We start from the raw sequence: 15288 nt of genomic DNA on the forward strand, positions 1-15288 counted from the left end.
TGCCCCTGCCCGCCGCCCGCCTGCGCGCCTGTTTGCTTCTCCCCCGGCCCGGCCCGGCCCTGCGCGGGTGACGGTTCCGAGGCAGCTCTGGGCCCCCGCCCGTGGCAGGAGCGGGGGTGTCGGCCCCGGCCCCGGCCCGGTTCCTCCCCGCTGCCCGCGGGTCTGCGGCAAAATCCGACCAATCCGGGGCCGCGCTCGGCGCTGTCGCCCCGCCCCCGCTTTGGACGCTTCATGTGTTGCTTTTTAATTTTTTATTTATTAGTATTTGCCTACGTAGAGGCCTTCCCCAGCTGTATTTAAATAATCTCTGCCAGCCGCGTTCTCTTCGACCTCCAGCTTGTTTCTGTTACTAAGTCTTTCTACGTGTTGCTTAAAAGAGGAGGGGAAGGAAGCACTCAATCTCATGAAAAAGAGGGTTTTCTTCCTTTATTAAACATAACATACTATTTCCTTCTTGTGGATCAGAACAGTTTATTGGTTTTTTTTCCTCGCAGCACATGCGCACACGCATACACACAAACACATACATATGTCTGTCATGCCTTTACCTATCAAGCATATTTTTTACCCTTGTGAGAAAAGCTGAGCGCCTAAGGAATTCTTCTAAGAGAACAGACCATAAGGAAGCAGCACAAGTTGCAATCTGATGTTCTGGGAATGCTTCCTACTGGGGAAGCAAGAGACCCATTCTTGCCCAGCACCTCAATGGAAACAAAAAACTATTACAATAGTCTCACACTAATACCTGGGTTATCTCCTTGCTAAACACGTGCCTCTTAAAATAGGAATGCTGAACACATGCCTCTTAAAATAGGAATGTTACTCATATTGTTAATGGTTAACAGCAAAAAACAGATCAGTGTTCTAATATTACTAACTTTACTGGCTTAAGGCAGACTTGGTGAAACTTTACTTCCTGACACAGATAATATTAAACTAATTTATACTGAGATTAAACACAATTTCATAGTCAAAAAAGAAAAAAAATGGTTTGGGCTACTTAGGGTTTTTCCTTTCTTCTTTTTAACAGCACAGAGTTTTACAAATTTCTAGTTATTTTGGCAATAATAAATCTATTTCCCATTTAACAGACCAATATCAAAATAAACATAAATAAGTCTTTAAGAAATTAGAATTTCCTGAAGAACTTTTCAGGGATTTTCTTTTGGTGTGGCTTCTGTTTTAATTTGCATTTAGTCTTCATATCCTGAGAACTCATAGCTTTATGAAAGATCCTCACTGGCATAATTTTATGCAAGTTCTTTGGGAAACAGGAAAAAAAAAATGTGTTTCAGTTTCAAACCTCCCACCCCCCTGCATCTTTCTTATTTATTAATCATAATGGCTCACACATTTTTAGGGTAATTTATCTAGTTCTTTACCAACCCTCCCTCATGCCCCAGAAAGTGTACTAGATACATGTGCAAAAAGAAAATTGCTATCCTTTTAGTGAATGTATATATTTATATGTATCTTTATATATATTACTTTTTCCAAACAGAGAAACATAAGGCAGCAGGGTTTTTTCCTTTAAATGTCTGTTGTTATCTTTTAACTTTTTCCATTTCCCTCCTCACCAGACAACCTTGTTCAAAACTCTTCAGCCTTCTTTTATGAAACTGTGTAAATCTATTGATAGAATCTGTTTATAATTTAGGCAACCGACTGTTTCAGAATTGTGAGTATAGCATTTAAGGAAGTGTCATAGCCCATTTGTTTTGGGTTTTTGTTGTTGTTGTTTGTTTGTTTAATCCTTGATATGAGGCCCTCCTGGCTTTTCTGCTTAGTCAGCTTCTTATAAACAGCACCAGTCAGCTCTGATTCCTACATTTAAACTAGAGTCTTGTACAATTAAGTGTTAGATTCATTAGCATGTGTGTGTCAGCCTCCAGTCAGATAAGCCTCTTCTATTTACAAAGCAAAAGCAATTAGCAACTCCAAAACCCAAATCAGAGTGTTAAGTAAAGACATCCATAGGACTGATAGATAAATGAAACAGTTATGGAAAGATATCTCAAGGAGGAGAAAGGATACAACACTATCCCTTTTGCAACAGCAAAGAGCTGGAGGAGCCTCATGGAGGGTCCTAGGGAAGTTCTGGGAGCTCTGCTTTGCATTTCGGGGGGACATGGGTGAGGGTGGCTGTGCTATATAGTACAGTAGTGGAGCTCTGCACCTATACTGGGACAGTGTGGTGAATTAGCGGGAACTTTAAACTGTACTTTTAGTTAAATAGCTGATAAATAGTAACTCCAAAATGTTATTTCTAATATGTTTAAAAAAAAAAACCCACTAAAAAATTAAACCAAGCCCCCTAAAAACTCTTCAGGATACAAGGTATCAGTATTTGGAAATGTTCTTAAAATACAATGTATACAAGTGCTCATTAAATACAACACATTTCAAAATACCTCTAATGTGATCTTAGAGGCATTCATTCCAGGGCCCTCAAACCAGATAAGTTTTATAGGGATAAGTTAAGAACTTCCTAAGTCTAAAGATCCTAGAAGTTACAGATATCTGAAAATGTATAACTGCATATAGACACGCACACAGACACACATATACATACAATTGCTATTCAGTCCTCATAACATGTAATCAGTATTGACTATTTCACATTAGATCAGCTGTTCATTATATTTCTATGTAGACTGCACTTGTGCTGCTGCAAGGTGAACTCAAACTCTGCACACACTTACCTAAACCACCAGTGAAACAGCAAGAACTGGCCTGGCAGTGCTGCTGCCTCTGTTACAGTTTTCAGGCATTGGATGCAGAGGTGGGGTGACATGTTTGGTCTGGTGACACTTCTGTGTTATATTGGCCTAGACTGAGATTACCAAAGTAGCCTGAGAGCACCAAACATTGGCGACCCTTGCATTTTCTTTGGTGTCTGTGTAGTTACCTCTCTTAGACTTTTAAAATCATCTCTCCTGGAAGAGGACTAGTCCATATCCACGTAAAGGAGCTTCATTTTTTTTCCTGGATATGTTCCTTTTCCCTAAAAATAAAACAGAACAACAACAACAAAAAAATCTGTCAGGTTACCCTGTTTGGGAGAAGTAATGGGAAGATCAAAACTGGCACAACTAAGGAAAATAACATTCAGTTTCAACAACTAGCACCATAATTCATTTAGGAGAAAGGGACAAAAAGGAAAAAAAAAAAAGGAAAAAAAGAAGAAAAAAAGCTTTCTTAACATTTTTATTTCACCATATAACAAACTTAAATTGTAGCTAGCATGATTCTTTGCTTGGAAGTCCTTTAATCTCAGTGTGATAGTGATTTTGACAATGAGCTGGTTGACTGCAGAAAAGCATACAGAAATTCTCAAATGTTATTTATCATTGCATTGGTGGAGTTAGGATCTTAACTGCTTTTCATGGACTACCAGTCTGAATTAATTCTGAAAATGTTCAGAGCTCAGCTCATTGAATCAGCATCTGAAACAAAGTTTTACATTTTATTTTTGGCTGTTCCTGAAAGGCTGTGTCCCAGAAACCTTCTTCCCTTTTCTGTCATGCTTCTTACACCATACATTAAGCTCTGCATCCACATGTACATTACAACATTGGCATACTGTGCTAAAATCCACAGGAGCATACTGAACATTTCTCAAAAAATTATCTTATGTGCCCTCTGGAACAATTTCTTCCTTATTAATGGCCTCACAGATTGAAGCTCTTACAGGCCAGCATTTTGTATAGCTTTACTGGTCCATCCTAATGGATTAGTGATGTGCTTGGGATAACATGCAAAGACACAGGTGCAGAGAGAAAGGGGATGCCCATAACTATCTCAAATATTTATGATATGGGGCAGGCATGCAAGGAAATGTTGGAAGGTCTTAGGAAATGTGTAGTGGTGGGTCAGGATAAACAGACAAGAGAGCAGCAAAAAAGATACACGGGAGATTTGAGCAGCTTTTTTAATATCTTGACTACATTTAATCTCCAGACATGCATCAGACACAGCACAGCATAGTACAGTCTTTGCTGATGTATAAAGATGTGGTGATCAAGCCCAGTAACACATTTTCTTCCCAGTCCTGTGCTAAAAACTTGTCACAGTGCTTGGGGGTAAAACAGACTGCAAGACAGAGAATCAGTTCTGGAATTGAAGCCATACACTACCGCTGCCCGGGAACTGGGTAACAAATAGTTGTCTCTCTATGATTAACTATTAACTGACGTTAAGAAGAAAAAAAAAACCAAAAAACAACATCGATGTGCTGCAGCAAAGCACAGTGCAAAAACTTACAAGGAAGGGAAGGCATTTTTATTTTAAAGCAAAAGTTACTTCACTCACACATCCTAACACACACTTAGAAGACCAAGTTTGCAAGTGGGCAGGCCAGTATTGCTTGCAGTGACAGGCAGGATAAGGAATGCTTGCTGTGAGCCCTCAGCAGGTCTCCAGGGCAAGGGAGGTGTTGGCTAAAACCTGCTCGTCTTCAAATGGCCTCTTGTGGAGTTTAGAAGTTAACAGCAATTCTATTCCTCTGTCTCTCCAACTTCTAACACTTCTGCCACCATCAGGATTGACTCACCAACTGCTGTCTCCATAGCTGAATGCCTTGTTGGTCCAGGGCTGATCATTATCTTCCTCTCCTCTCAATTGCTTTAGTTTATACTGTCCCTTGCTTTGTGCTCCACAGTTTTCACAGCCTGGGTGTCCCAGATGAGCTGCAGCTAGATATTTTGAGATCCTGATTACCTAGTACCCAGGTGCAATTGACACCCCCCATACTTACAGCTATTCTTCTGCTCTTCTTTCTGGTGCTTGCACATCCTGCCTATTTCCAGAGTTCTGGGAATATGTGGGTTTTCACATTTTTGGACAAATCTGAATTTTTTCCCCATCTCACTATTTCAGTTACTAATGCTGTATGAGTACTCATCAGAGTTGTAAAGGTCACCAGTCTTTCCTGAAAGAGCTTAAGGCTTCAGAGTTTAGCAGTTACAGAATAGTGAAGTGTTCTCCAGAAGTCAGGAGGGTGTCTTTTGTAACACTGCTGCTCTGTACTGTCACCTAGGAAATTAAGACACTCCTACAGAGTGTGAGAGTTTTCACACAGACTGCAACCTGGATACTTAGGGAATTTGCCACAGTGCTGTCCTATAAGCAATAAGTGTTCCTGGATAAAGGAGATTAAAGGAGCTAGAAAGATCTCCTCTCCTGGACTCTAACTTTACAAAGAACTTTATGTGCTGGCAAGTAGTACCTGCTACGGTTCTTGTGGTCTATGCTGTAGTATATTTTCCTAACTTTCTAAAAGGCATTGAAATGCTTGTTGGACCCAAGTTTAGAACTAGGGCAATGCATCTTTTACAATATACAGAGCACTATAACACCACCACCTTATAGTTAGAAGAGTTTGTCTCTCAAAGCCAAGGTATCAAATTGAGCTTACGGTTTTCATCCACTATCTGCTTTTAATCAAATTTGGTTTGCATTGGTTTATATATTATGTTCCATGAATAGATTGCCTTTTTATTACTCGTCATTTTTACTTCAGTAACAGCTTTGCTGAGAATAGCGCTTCCCATGTGACTATTGCTTCATACTGTTATAGAAGAAATTTGATTAACTGTATTCTTCTCTCTGAATAGTCTCATTTAGCATTGGTAGCTTAGCACTAGTAGCTAAAGTAGTTGAAGCCTTAGGCCACAGGAGCTGACCAAGAGTAAACTTTTCGATAATACTAATACTGTTAACACAGAACTAGCTGAATCTCTCAGATAGGAGCCGAATGAATAAGATAAGGACCAAGGAAACAATTCCAAGAGAATGAGGTAGCTTCAGAAGGAGGCCAGCCCAGCAACAGTGAAAACCAATAACAAATCAAGACCACTGACCAAAATTAAGTGATTGGACTTGGGGATCGAGTGCTGGGTGGTACGGGTATAACTGAGGGGTGTGATATACTGTAGAGGTCCCTCTTTGGAGGCACCCAGCTCAAGCTGTAACCTGAGAACTGAAAGACCAATTGGAAACCTTTACACTTGGACCTTACGTTAATCAGCAGCATCCTAGGGTCAGACCAAGTTATGGTGGCCAGCAGACAAATCCATAAAAATAGTAGCTGACAAACAGTACTTCCTAAAGCTCACCTATCTATAATATGAAAACTTAGCAAATGTTCATACTGTTGTGACAACGACGTTTGTACATCTACAGTGTGAAAGATGCTTATACTCAGCTGAAGATACAACATGACTTAAAAGTGGGAGAGAAGAGAGAGAAGAGGGGCAGCAAGGCAGTACTGCCCAGGCTGGCTGAGCTCAGACTTCACTGTTTGTGATTACTGAAGACTGTAACCAACAGGCGATTCACTTATGAAGCAGCCCTGAAGAGGATTTGCAAATGAAAAGAATGTGATAGGATGTTTAGGATTTATCTTTAGATACTGGTTTGCATAGAAGCCACCATACCACCTTTACAAAGTTTTTACATTACAATAGTTAATTCAAATGAAAACCTCACCTCTTTTTTTTCATATGGATATATCTATTCAGAGTTTTTCAGAAATTAGTAAGTGTCAAGTAGGGCTGATTCAAATATTTTTGTTCTAGAAAGATGCTTTCATGAGACCTTCTTTTATTTATTTCTGATGAAAGGAAGTATTTCACAAGGACATCAGTGGTTATGCTCTATCTTACCCATGGGACAGATAGGAAGTACATTCTTCCAAGCAGTGATTTGAGCCAGATCATACCAACACAGTGCTAGATCACTCACAGAGGATAGCTAAACAGCCAGGAACGGTCTTAGCCAAATATCTTATGAGCATCTAAAATCACCTGCAAAAGCACCTTATATGATTACCAACAGGCACAAGGGCAAAGCACCAGCGGTTTGCAAACCAGTCCTCAGCTAGTCAGCAGACTGGTCTTGCTCAGAGCCAGCTTCTACCTGGCAGTATTCATTAGCTCAGGCTCTCCTGCAAAAAAGAACAGAAATGCTCCTGGACTTTGCTGGTACCAGAGGAGCCTCCACTTTTACTCTCACTTTGACTCAGGAGATCTTGCACCAAGTCACCTGTGTGTGTCTTAGACTGAAGAAATGTTACATCAAATAAACTGTGTATGGCAAATTCAGTTTTATTTCTAAATCCTGATGTGATTGGGTTTTGTTTTAGCAAACACCTTCCAGGATCTATTCTGTATCAGTCTTAACTGATAATCAGTTTTTCCTCTGAATTTTATAGCAAGTACAGGATGTCTTTCAAGTCTTTAAGTAGTTTATCTTCATTCAAGAAACCCAACTTAAATACTCATGATAGCAGTTCTTGTTCATACCTTATGAAAGGATTTTTTTTTTTCCCCAACCAACATCTGATTTGGGATTTCTGTTGTTGCTCTTTTATACTGAAGTGATTCAACACCATATGCAAACTGATGGCACTCCAGATAGGATTTATCACTTGTGTAAGGAGGGAAGAGCAAAGCCCACTCTATAAGCTACAGTCAACCACTGTTCCCCATATCACTACTGCAACCATCTGCAGCTGTTACAGGCTTCAAAATCCACACAGTAAATTCTTCCTAACTGCATAGCTAGTCCACTAGGACAAGCTATGGTAAGTTATTATTAGTGTCCTTTCATAACATATAACACCCCAAAACTACTTCAGACTCAGGCATTATAATTTAGAGTTTATATGAGCTCACCCTTCCTGCAAAGATCCTTGCACATCTGTTTCCTTCTCAGCTGATAGAGTGTTAGTGTTTTTCACAATTCAAGCATTCAAGTCTCAGAATGAGTCCAAATAATACTGTATTTAGTCAAACAGTCCACAGCCTTCAAAAGACTAGAGGAAAAATGATAGAGATTAAGGCAAATAAAAACCTGTTTCCCTGTCTCACTCCTCAAAAATAATTTATTTCTTGAACATGCAAAAACCCGTTATTTTTTACCTAAACTTCTGCTGGAATTTAAGTATTCTGACCATTGGATTATATAAGATACTAAAGATCCACTATACAAAACATAAAAATAGCTATTTTATTGGATTTAATTATAAATAATTTTATCATAAACATATGTAAACAGGCTTAGATAAATAGATCTCTCACTATCCCAGACAGTAACAGGAAATGAGTTTGCTTTCACTAAGACTCATTTCTGCAATCTCACTGGTAATCATCTATTACAAAGAAAAAATCTGTACTGAAAAACACGAATCCTATGTCAATGAACAAATGGGGAGGGGGAATCATATAGACTATCTTAATTCCCAAAGTACTATTCTCGATGCCTTCCCCCCCCCCCATCCCTCCGAGGTTAAGTAACAGAAAATGGCTGAAAGTGAGAAAAACAAGGGAAAGAAAATGGTGTCGAGGCTCTTGATTGGTCAGATTTTGCTGCAGAGTCCAAGTTCCTGACACAGAGACAGGAAGATTTGCTAAGATGAAGCGTATCAGCAGCTAAGAGAAAACCAAGAGTCTTGCAGATTTAGGCTTTCCAAAAGAAATATTTTATCTCCGCAATTCTCCATGGCTCCTTGTTTCTGAGTTTAAATGAAGGATGTAGTCAGCTCAATCTGACCACTTCTTAAAGGCACGGTTGCTCACTTGTAGCATTGAAAAAACAAAAAGACATTATTTCCAATACTTCAGTTGAACAGCAAGCGCCCCAAATTACATAAAACGGCCTACAGTATAAAAAAAATACAATAATTGAAAGGCGATGGAAAGTCAGAGATAATTTTGGAATCTAAATTTTCCAGGCACCAATTGCAGATTTATTGAGTAGGAGAGCAAGGGGTTGTGCAGCTGAACTTACAGGCAGGGAGAAACCCCGTTTTCCAGGTAGGTTCACAAAAATCACCAAATATGATGGATAGGGAAGAGCCTCCATTTAAGCACAATTCTGGACTCAATGTCAAGTTTTTAATCACTAATACTGCTTGGAAAACACTTCCTCTGTACTCAGTTCAGCAAATATTTTTGGGAGCCTAAATACAGATGGAGAAAATTGATCCAAATAGGCATCTCTAATCATTCACACCAGATATACCCAGAATATACCCAGAACCATGAAGGATGCCACGAGTGTGTCCCCAAGAAAACACCAGCAAAAAGCACACCTCTTTTGAAAACGGGACTCGCAGAAATTACCCTTGCCACTGCCCTACCCCCAGCTCTCTCTGAAAACACAACGCTTACCCAGGAATAAAATAAAAGCGCTTGAGAAGGGCTGAAGATACCCGGGGGACATCGCTCACGACAGGGACAGACCACAAGTGATAAAGCAGTGAGAAAACTACCGAGCAGGCGGGAACGGACCCCTTGCACCTTTAGAAATAAAAAACCCCCACAAAAAAAAAAAAAAAAAAGAAAAAAAAAGGGGGTTTGGAAAGGAAAACAATATTTCTGTTGAGACAATAAACCGTAATGTTGTTACCATAAGAACATAAAGTAAACGCAGCACAGTAGGAGACAATTTACAATAGCGTTAACTCTGAACACATCTTCTCTAACCAAGAACGCAGAGTTCTGTAAAGTCTCGCCTTCACAAATTAAAGGTGTTGTGCGTGATTACTTTCAAGACATACAGCCAAACAGATTAAAAATATATACAAATCTTTTAGAGCTGGATATCTTCTTCAGAAAAGGAAAGCCCCCGGTTAAAACTTTCCTTACCAGCTAAAAAGGAAGTTGTCAGAGAAAACGTGTAGAAAGGAATTTTGACCCTAAACGGAGACTTGCCCTAGCACGATCACCTCAGCTGGAGTTAACCACACCATGCCGTTTTGCTACGGCCAGAATCATTTTCAACCCCTCTGAAAAGTGAAGTACGCGTTTTGTTTGGTACTTACTCGGCGGGATATGGGCTCTTCGTCACTGTAAAGCTGCCCGAAAAGCTCATGGAAACACATCGCTGCCCACACAAGACTAAGAGTTTACAGCTCTCTTTAGTGGCTATGTGGTGGCTCTTAAAAGAGCCTTTGGGTTTTCGGTAGTCTGAGAGATCCGTTTGTTAGAAACTTAAGCACGCTCGCCGCGGATGCGGCGGGCCAGCTGGATGTCCTTGGGCATGATGGTGACGCGCTTGGCGTGGATGGCGCAGAGGTTGGTGTCCTCGAAGAGCCCCACCAGGTAGGCCTCGCTCGCCTCCTGCAGCGCCATCACGGCCGAGCTCTGGAAGCGCAGGTCGGTCTTGAAGTCCTGCGCGATCTCCCGCACCAGGCGCTGGAAGGGCAGCTTGCGGATCAGCAGCTCCGTCGACTTCTGGTAGCGCCGGATCTCGCGCAGCGCCACCGTGCCGGGCCGGTAGCGGTGCGGCTTCTTCACGCCGCCCGTGGCCGGCGCGCTCTTGCGGGCCGCCTTGGTGGCCAGCTGCTTGCGGGGCGCCTTCCCGCCCGTCGACTTACGCGCCGTCTGCTTCGTGCGCGCCATCTTCCCCGGAGCAGCCGCCGAAAACGAAGCAACACAGATCTGTGTAGAGAGCGGCCGCCGGGCCCGCTATTTATAGCCATCACCGCCCTGTGATTGGCTAGCGGGAAGGCACACATTCCATTGGACAATGGGAAGGATTTGAAAAGCCCGCCGTCCGGCGTGGGGCGGCAAACGGCCGCTTCCCGCGCCGCAGTCCCCTCCCGCGCTGTCTCGTTTCCCGTCTCCCTCGGCTCTGCCCCGCCGAGCGGGGCCGGCGGCGGACGCGGAGTTTTTACCCTGGCCCCGCAGCAGACGCTTTTATCGCCGCCTCTGTCCCGGGCAGCCGGGATTTCAGCCCCCCTGCAAAAGGCTTTTTCGAAAAACCAGCCTTCCCTGCCCAATCCTGTACCACCTGAAGTTCGATAAAGCGCTCTGGTTCACTTTTTTTTTTTAAGCATCCCTTATTTTTTACTTGTATTTTCCGATTACGTTGTCACTTAGGACCTATGAGGAACCACTTTATTCTGCGGTGCTTATTCTGCATCAGAGATGACACAAAAAAAACTACGTCACATCCATACCAAATCTCTGGGACTAATGAAATTATATTGTTCTCTATACCGTTTCACTTCTGCTGCGTGTGGCACGATAAATTTCATGAATTGTTGTCTCCCAAATATCCCACGTTCACAGACTAATCCTTACGGAGCTCTGAGTAAACAAGCTGCCCTGGCTTTTGGCCAAGTCGGTTGAGAATGACAGCTAATGTTTAAAGGGGACAACATTTTATTAGGAAAGGTATAAACTGCATTAGAATAAAGCAGTTAAAAAAACCAACCAACCAAACAAACAAAAAAAACCCAAAAGCTTTATTTCATACCAGAACAGTGTGGGGGGGAAACAAACTAAAAACTACCCTGCATGTTTCTCTGTACTTACTGCAGCTAATTGTTCTAAAATAAGGAAAGAAAACTTCAGTAGTTTTAGAACTCGATTAGGTGCTTAACGGCCTTTTTATACACCTGCCCAATAAACAGCCGGGGTAGGGCACACACAAAGACCATCCCAATCATTCCCGGTACTTTTAACATGACAGTTTCTCTACTATTAAAATATCCTAGTCTGGGAACAAAAACACTGCTAAATACAAGTACCACTCACCAAATCGAATCAGTGTGAACGACTCTTTTACTGAAAATGTGGGTGGCTCTTAAAAGAGCCTTTGGGTTAGACGATCCTTCAGAGATTTACTTGGAGCTGGTGTACTTGGTGACAGCCTTGGTGCCCTCCGAGACGGCGTGCTTGGCCAGCTCGCCGGGCAGCAGGAGCCGCACGGCCGTCTGGATCTCCCGCGAGGTGATGGTGGAGCGCTTGTTGTAGTGCGCCAGGCGCGAGGCCTCGCCGGCGATGCGCTCGAAGATGTCGTTGACGAAGGAGTTCATGATGCCCATGGCCTTGGACGAGATGCCCGTGTCGGGGTGCACCTGCTTCAGCACCTTGTACACGTAGATCGAGTAGCTCTCCTTCCTAGTCTTTCTACGTTTCTTGTCACCCTTCTTCTGCGTCTTGGTGACGGCTTTCTTGGAGCCCTTCTTCGGAGCAGGAGCGGATTTAGCTGGTTCCGGCATTTTACAAGCCTGTCGCTACCTGTCTACTGCAGGAACGACGTAAATACAATAGCGGCGACCCCCGTATTTATAGGGACGGTATGCAAATGAGATGACTCAAGGCTGTTCTTGTCTATTGGACAATCAGGCTTCGTGATGTCAAACCATCTGGCACCTCCGATTGGTCTCCACTTCATCTGTCTTCCCATTGGTTAACTTCGCAATCGCAGCCTCCGCCAATCAGAAGTCCCACCGAAGGCCAGAAGGAAGGGATAAAAAGGCAGGGTGGCAGCTCTTACCGCATTTCTTCTGCTCCCGCAGGTTGTTTTTTACTCTTTTACGCGGGTTTGCTTTTTGTTTTTTCTTTTTTTTTTTTAATTTTTGAGACATGTCCGGCCGCGGGAAGCAGGGCGGGAAGGCGCGGGCCAAGGCCAAGTCGCGCTCGTCGCGGGCCGGGCTGCAGTTCCCCGTGGGCCGCGTGCACCGGCTGCTGCGCAAGGGCAACTACGCGGAGCGGGTGGGCGCCGGCGCGCCGGTGTACCTGGCGGCCGTGCTGGAGTACCTGACGGCCGAGATCCTGGAGCTGGCGGGCAACGCGGCCCGCGACAACAAGAAGACGCGCATCATCCCCCGGCACCTGCAGCTGGCCATCCGCAACGACGAGGAGCTCAACAAGCTGCTGGGCAAGGTGACCATCGCGCAGGGCGGGGTGCTGCCCAACATCCAGGCCGTGCTGCTGCCCAAGAAGACCGACAGCCACAAGGCTAAAGCCAAGTAAAACTCGTCCAACAAACAACCCAAAGGCTCTTTTCAGAGCCACCCACATCTTCCCTGAAAGAGCAGGAACACCCGAGCCTACAGATACTTGCTTCTCTGGGAACTGTGTTTTGTTATCTCTGGAAACTTTATAGAGATCGAGGGAAGGTTTCTGACACATAAACTTCCTATATATTCCTTCAACTTAATATTTTGCTGATCGGTGCAGGTCCCTGCATTTTTCTTTCTCTAAGAAGTTAACGTAGTTATGTAATCGTTTCCCAGCTTCCGTTTTCTGAAAAAAAACGATAAAAGACAGCGGTTTAGATTGGGGTCAGTCACCGCAGCGTGGTGTGGGGAGGGGAGATGAGCACACGGCAGGGGTGGGCTCGCTGCTCTCCGCTCCATGGTTTCAGTGGGGGGAAGCAGCGTTAATCCCGGCGGAGGTGGGCTGTGGCGGGAGGGGAGGGGGCGGAGTTTCTGTGCCCTCCCGCGGCGAGGGGCGTGGCCGCCGGCGCCCAATCTGAGGGTAGCGCGCGGTTTTCAAACGCGGGGCGGGACAGGGCGCGCGTTTCTCCCGGCGCAGCCGCCGCTGCCCCGTTCCACGGGTGTAAAGGGAGCCCGAGTTTCATTTGAGTGGTGGCTGCTCTGTTCTTCTGCCTGCTCGGGCTGGAAATCGTACTGGAGGATCGGGAGTTAAACCAAAATACGCTCAAGTGTACTTTTCCATAGCGCATGGGTTCATATAGCAGCGCTATGGAAAGTCGTATATACGTGCGGCAGGGCACCATCGCGTACCAGTCTAGACTTGAACTGATGTTTCAATTCTTTCTTTTTCATTCTGTCAGTGTGGGTGGCGTTTAAAAGCGCTGGTTTTTTTTTTCTGTCAAAGTTTCCTTTCCTCTTACAGCATTGCCCCCTGGGCTCTGCCTTCTTCACCTTGGCTGCGCTCTTTGGTACCACCTTTTTGGGCCTCTTGGCTGTGGCAGCTGCCACCTTCTTGGGGCTCTTCGCTGCTGCCTTGGCCTTCTTGAGCGTGGGAGCCCCCTGCGCTCCGTGGAGGGGGTCCCGGCCTCGGTGATCAGCTCGGTGGCGCTGGGGCCCGCCGGCTTTGGAGCCGCCCGCCGCCGCCTTCGGCTTCTTGGAGGCGGGGGCCGAAGCGGCGAGTAGTCTTGGACACAGTCAGACACAGGTTTAAAAAAAAAAAAAAAAAAAGGAGAGAAAGGGAGTATCAGGGGATAGAAATCAAGATAATCACCGAGAGGCCGGTATTTATAGGGAGGAGTCTCTCTGCCACTGGTGTCTTGGGGAGTCCGTCCCGCTGGAAGGGTTCTCTGCCCTCTGTTTCCTCGGAACAGATTTGGGGTTTTTTTCTTTTACTGGAAGGGACACTGCATTCCTGCCTCTGTTAGGCAGATATAGGTAAACCAGGATCTTATTGCTTTTTCTTTCGGTGGTGTTGTGTGCGGACGAAAACAAAACCAGCGGAAGGGGAGGCAGGAATGCACGGCCGGGAGCTGAGAGCCCCGGGCTGGGGCGGGGGGGGGGGAGGTGTGCGTGTTTTCTTTGTTCTTTAAAAGTGCCCCTTGAGACCTAGGGCGAGGAACACTGCTGCTTTTTGCAGTGTCCTCCCTCGGGAGGCGGGGGAGTGAGTCACTGTGGCAAGGCGTTAATCGAAAATGTTTTTCAAGCAGAGAGAGGTAACACTGGAGTGCCTGGCTGAAGTGGTGCTGGGAAACAAGATGAGAATCGTAGGAATTGTTTTAAACTGTACTTGCTTCTTACACAGTTTTCAAGGTGTGTTGGTTTGGTTTCGGGTTTTTTGGGGGGGGGGGGGGGTCGTTGGTGGTTTTCTTATTTTTTCCCCGAAACGGGCTGAGGACTTTTTTTTTTCCTTTTTATCAGCCCTCTCTTGTTCAAAGAAGTAGTATTAAGTACTGATCACCTACTATTCAGAGATGGACTTTATTAGTAGCCATGCTGAAATTCGAGGCTTAGAACTAGGTTTAAAACATTTAAGGATTACTTTTTGTTTAACAATCTCAGTTTATTTAATGTAGTATATTAAGAAAAAAAACTTTCTATTGGTGGATATTTGGGGGGGGGGCGGGAATATTACCTGGGTCTGAAGCAGAGGACTGCTTTGCAGAAGGTCCTCATTGGGCCATTTGAAAATCCCATGTTTCGCAACAGAGGCATCCCAGGTTTCATTTTTGCCCTCGGAAACACAGGGTGAGGCAGGAGCATTTGTCTCTTTTCAGGACCAATGCTCATACTGAAGTGCCTGAGAAGGAAGGGTGTCTGTTTTGCTTCTCTTGGAAATTAGGGAAGGAGGATTTTTTTCACCACTGATGTTTGAAAAATCACTCAAAACCACAGGTGTTCTAACATTCTATTTTCAAATGAGATATGGACAGCTGGAAATCTAGTCTAAAGTATTATTTTTTTCTATTCCTCACTAGAAACTAGTTACATTCAGTAATGATGAATCACAAAATTTACCATTTTGTTCTCTGCCTTTTTAGCCATGTTTCCCCCTT

At 44.3% G+C, this 15288-nt stretch overlaps 2 protein-coding genes and 1 long non-coding RNA gene across 3 annotated transcripts; 1 reads left to right on the forward strand and 2 right to left on the reverse strand.

Moving 5' to 3' along the window:
* Positions 1–2280: 2280 nt before the first annotated feature.
* LOC128135488 (uncharacterized) lies at positions 2281–8669 on the reverse strand. The gene is made up of 3 exons (XR_008233092.1): positions 7677–8669; positions 4553–4688; positions 2281–3004 (listed from the first exon to the last, which is right to left on the reverse strand). It is a non-coding gene; the product is annotated as an uncharacterized LOC128135488 (long non-coding RNA).
* Positions 8670–11555: 2886 nt separating this feature from the next.
* Positions 11556–12059, reverse strand: LOC128135470 (histone H2B 8). The gene has a single exon (XM_052774445.1). It carries the CDS (start codon positions 12011–12013, stop codon positions 11633–11635), a length of 381 nt encoding a protein of 126 aa, XP_052630405.1. The 5' UTR covers positions 12014–12059; the 3' UTR covers positions 11556–11632.
* Positions 12060–12365: 306 nt separating this feature from the next.
* LOC128135465 (histone H2A-IV) lies at positions 12366–12811 on the forward strand. The gene has a single exon (XM_052774440.1). The coding sequence runs from the start codon at positions 12381–12383 to the stop codon at positions 12768–12770; it is 390 nt and encodes a 129-aa protein (XP_052630400.1). The 5' UTR covers positions 12366–12380; the 3' UTR covers positions 12771–12811.
* Positions 12812–15288: the final 2477 nt, after the last annotated feature.

Source organism: Harpia harpyja, chromosome 23 (assembly GCF_026419915.1).
Source record: "Harpia harpyja isolate bHarHar1 chromosome 23, bHarHar1 primary haplotype, whole genome shotgun sequence".
NCBI classification, from domain to species: domain Eukaryota; kingdom Metazoa; phylum Chordata; class Aves; order Accipitriformes; family Accipitridae; genus Harpia; species Harpia harpyja.

Excerpts from the sequence above, each read along its gene's own strand:
- LOC128135470 (XM_052774445.1), bottom strand. The coding sequence starts at position 12,013 with ATGCCGGAACCAGCTAAATCCGCTCCTGCTCCGAAGAAGGGCTCCAAG.
- LOC128135465 (XM_052774440.1), top strand. The coding sequence starts at position 12,381 with ATGTCCGGCCGCGGGAAGCAGGGCGGGAAGGCGCGGGCCAAGGCCAAG.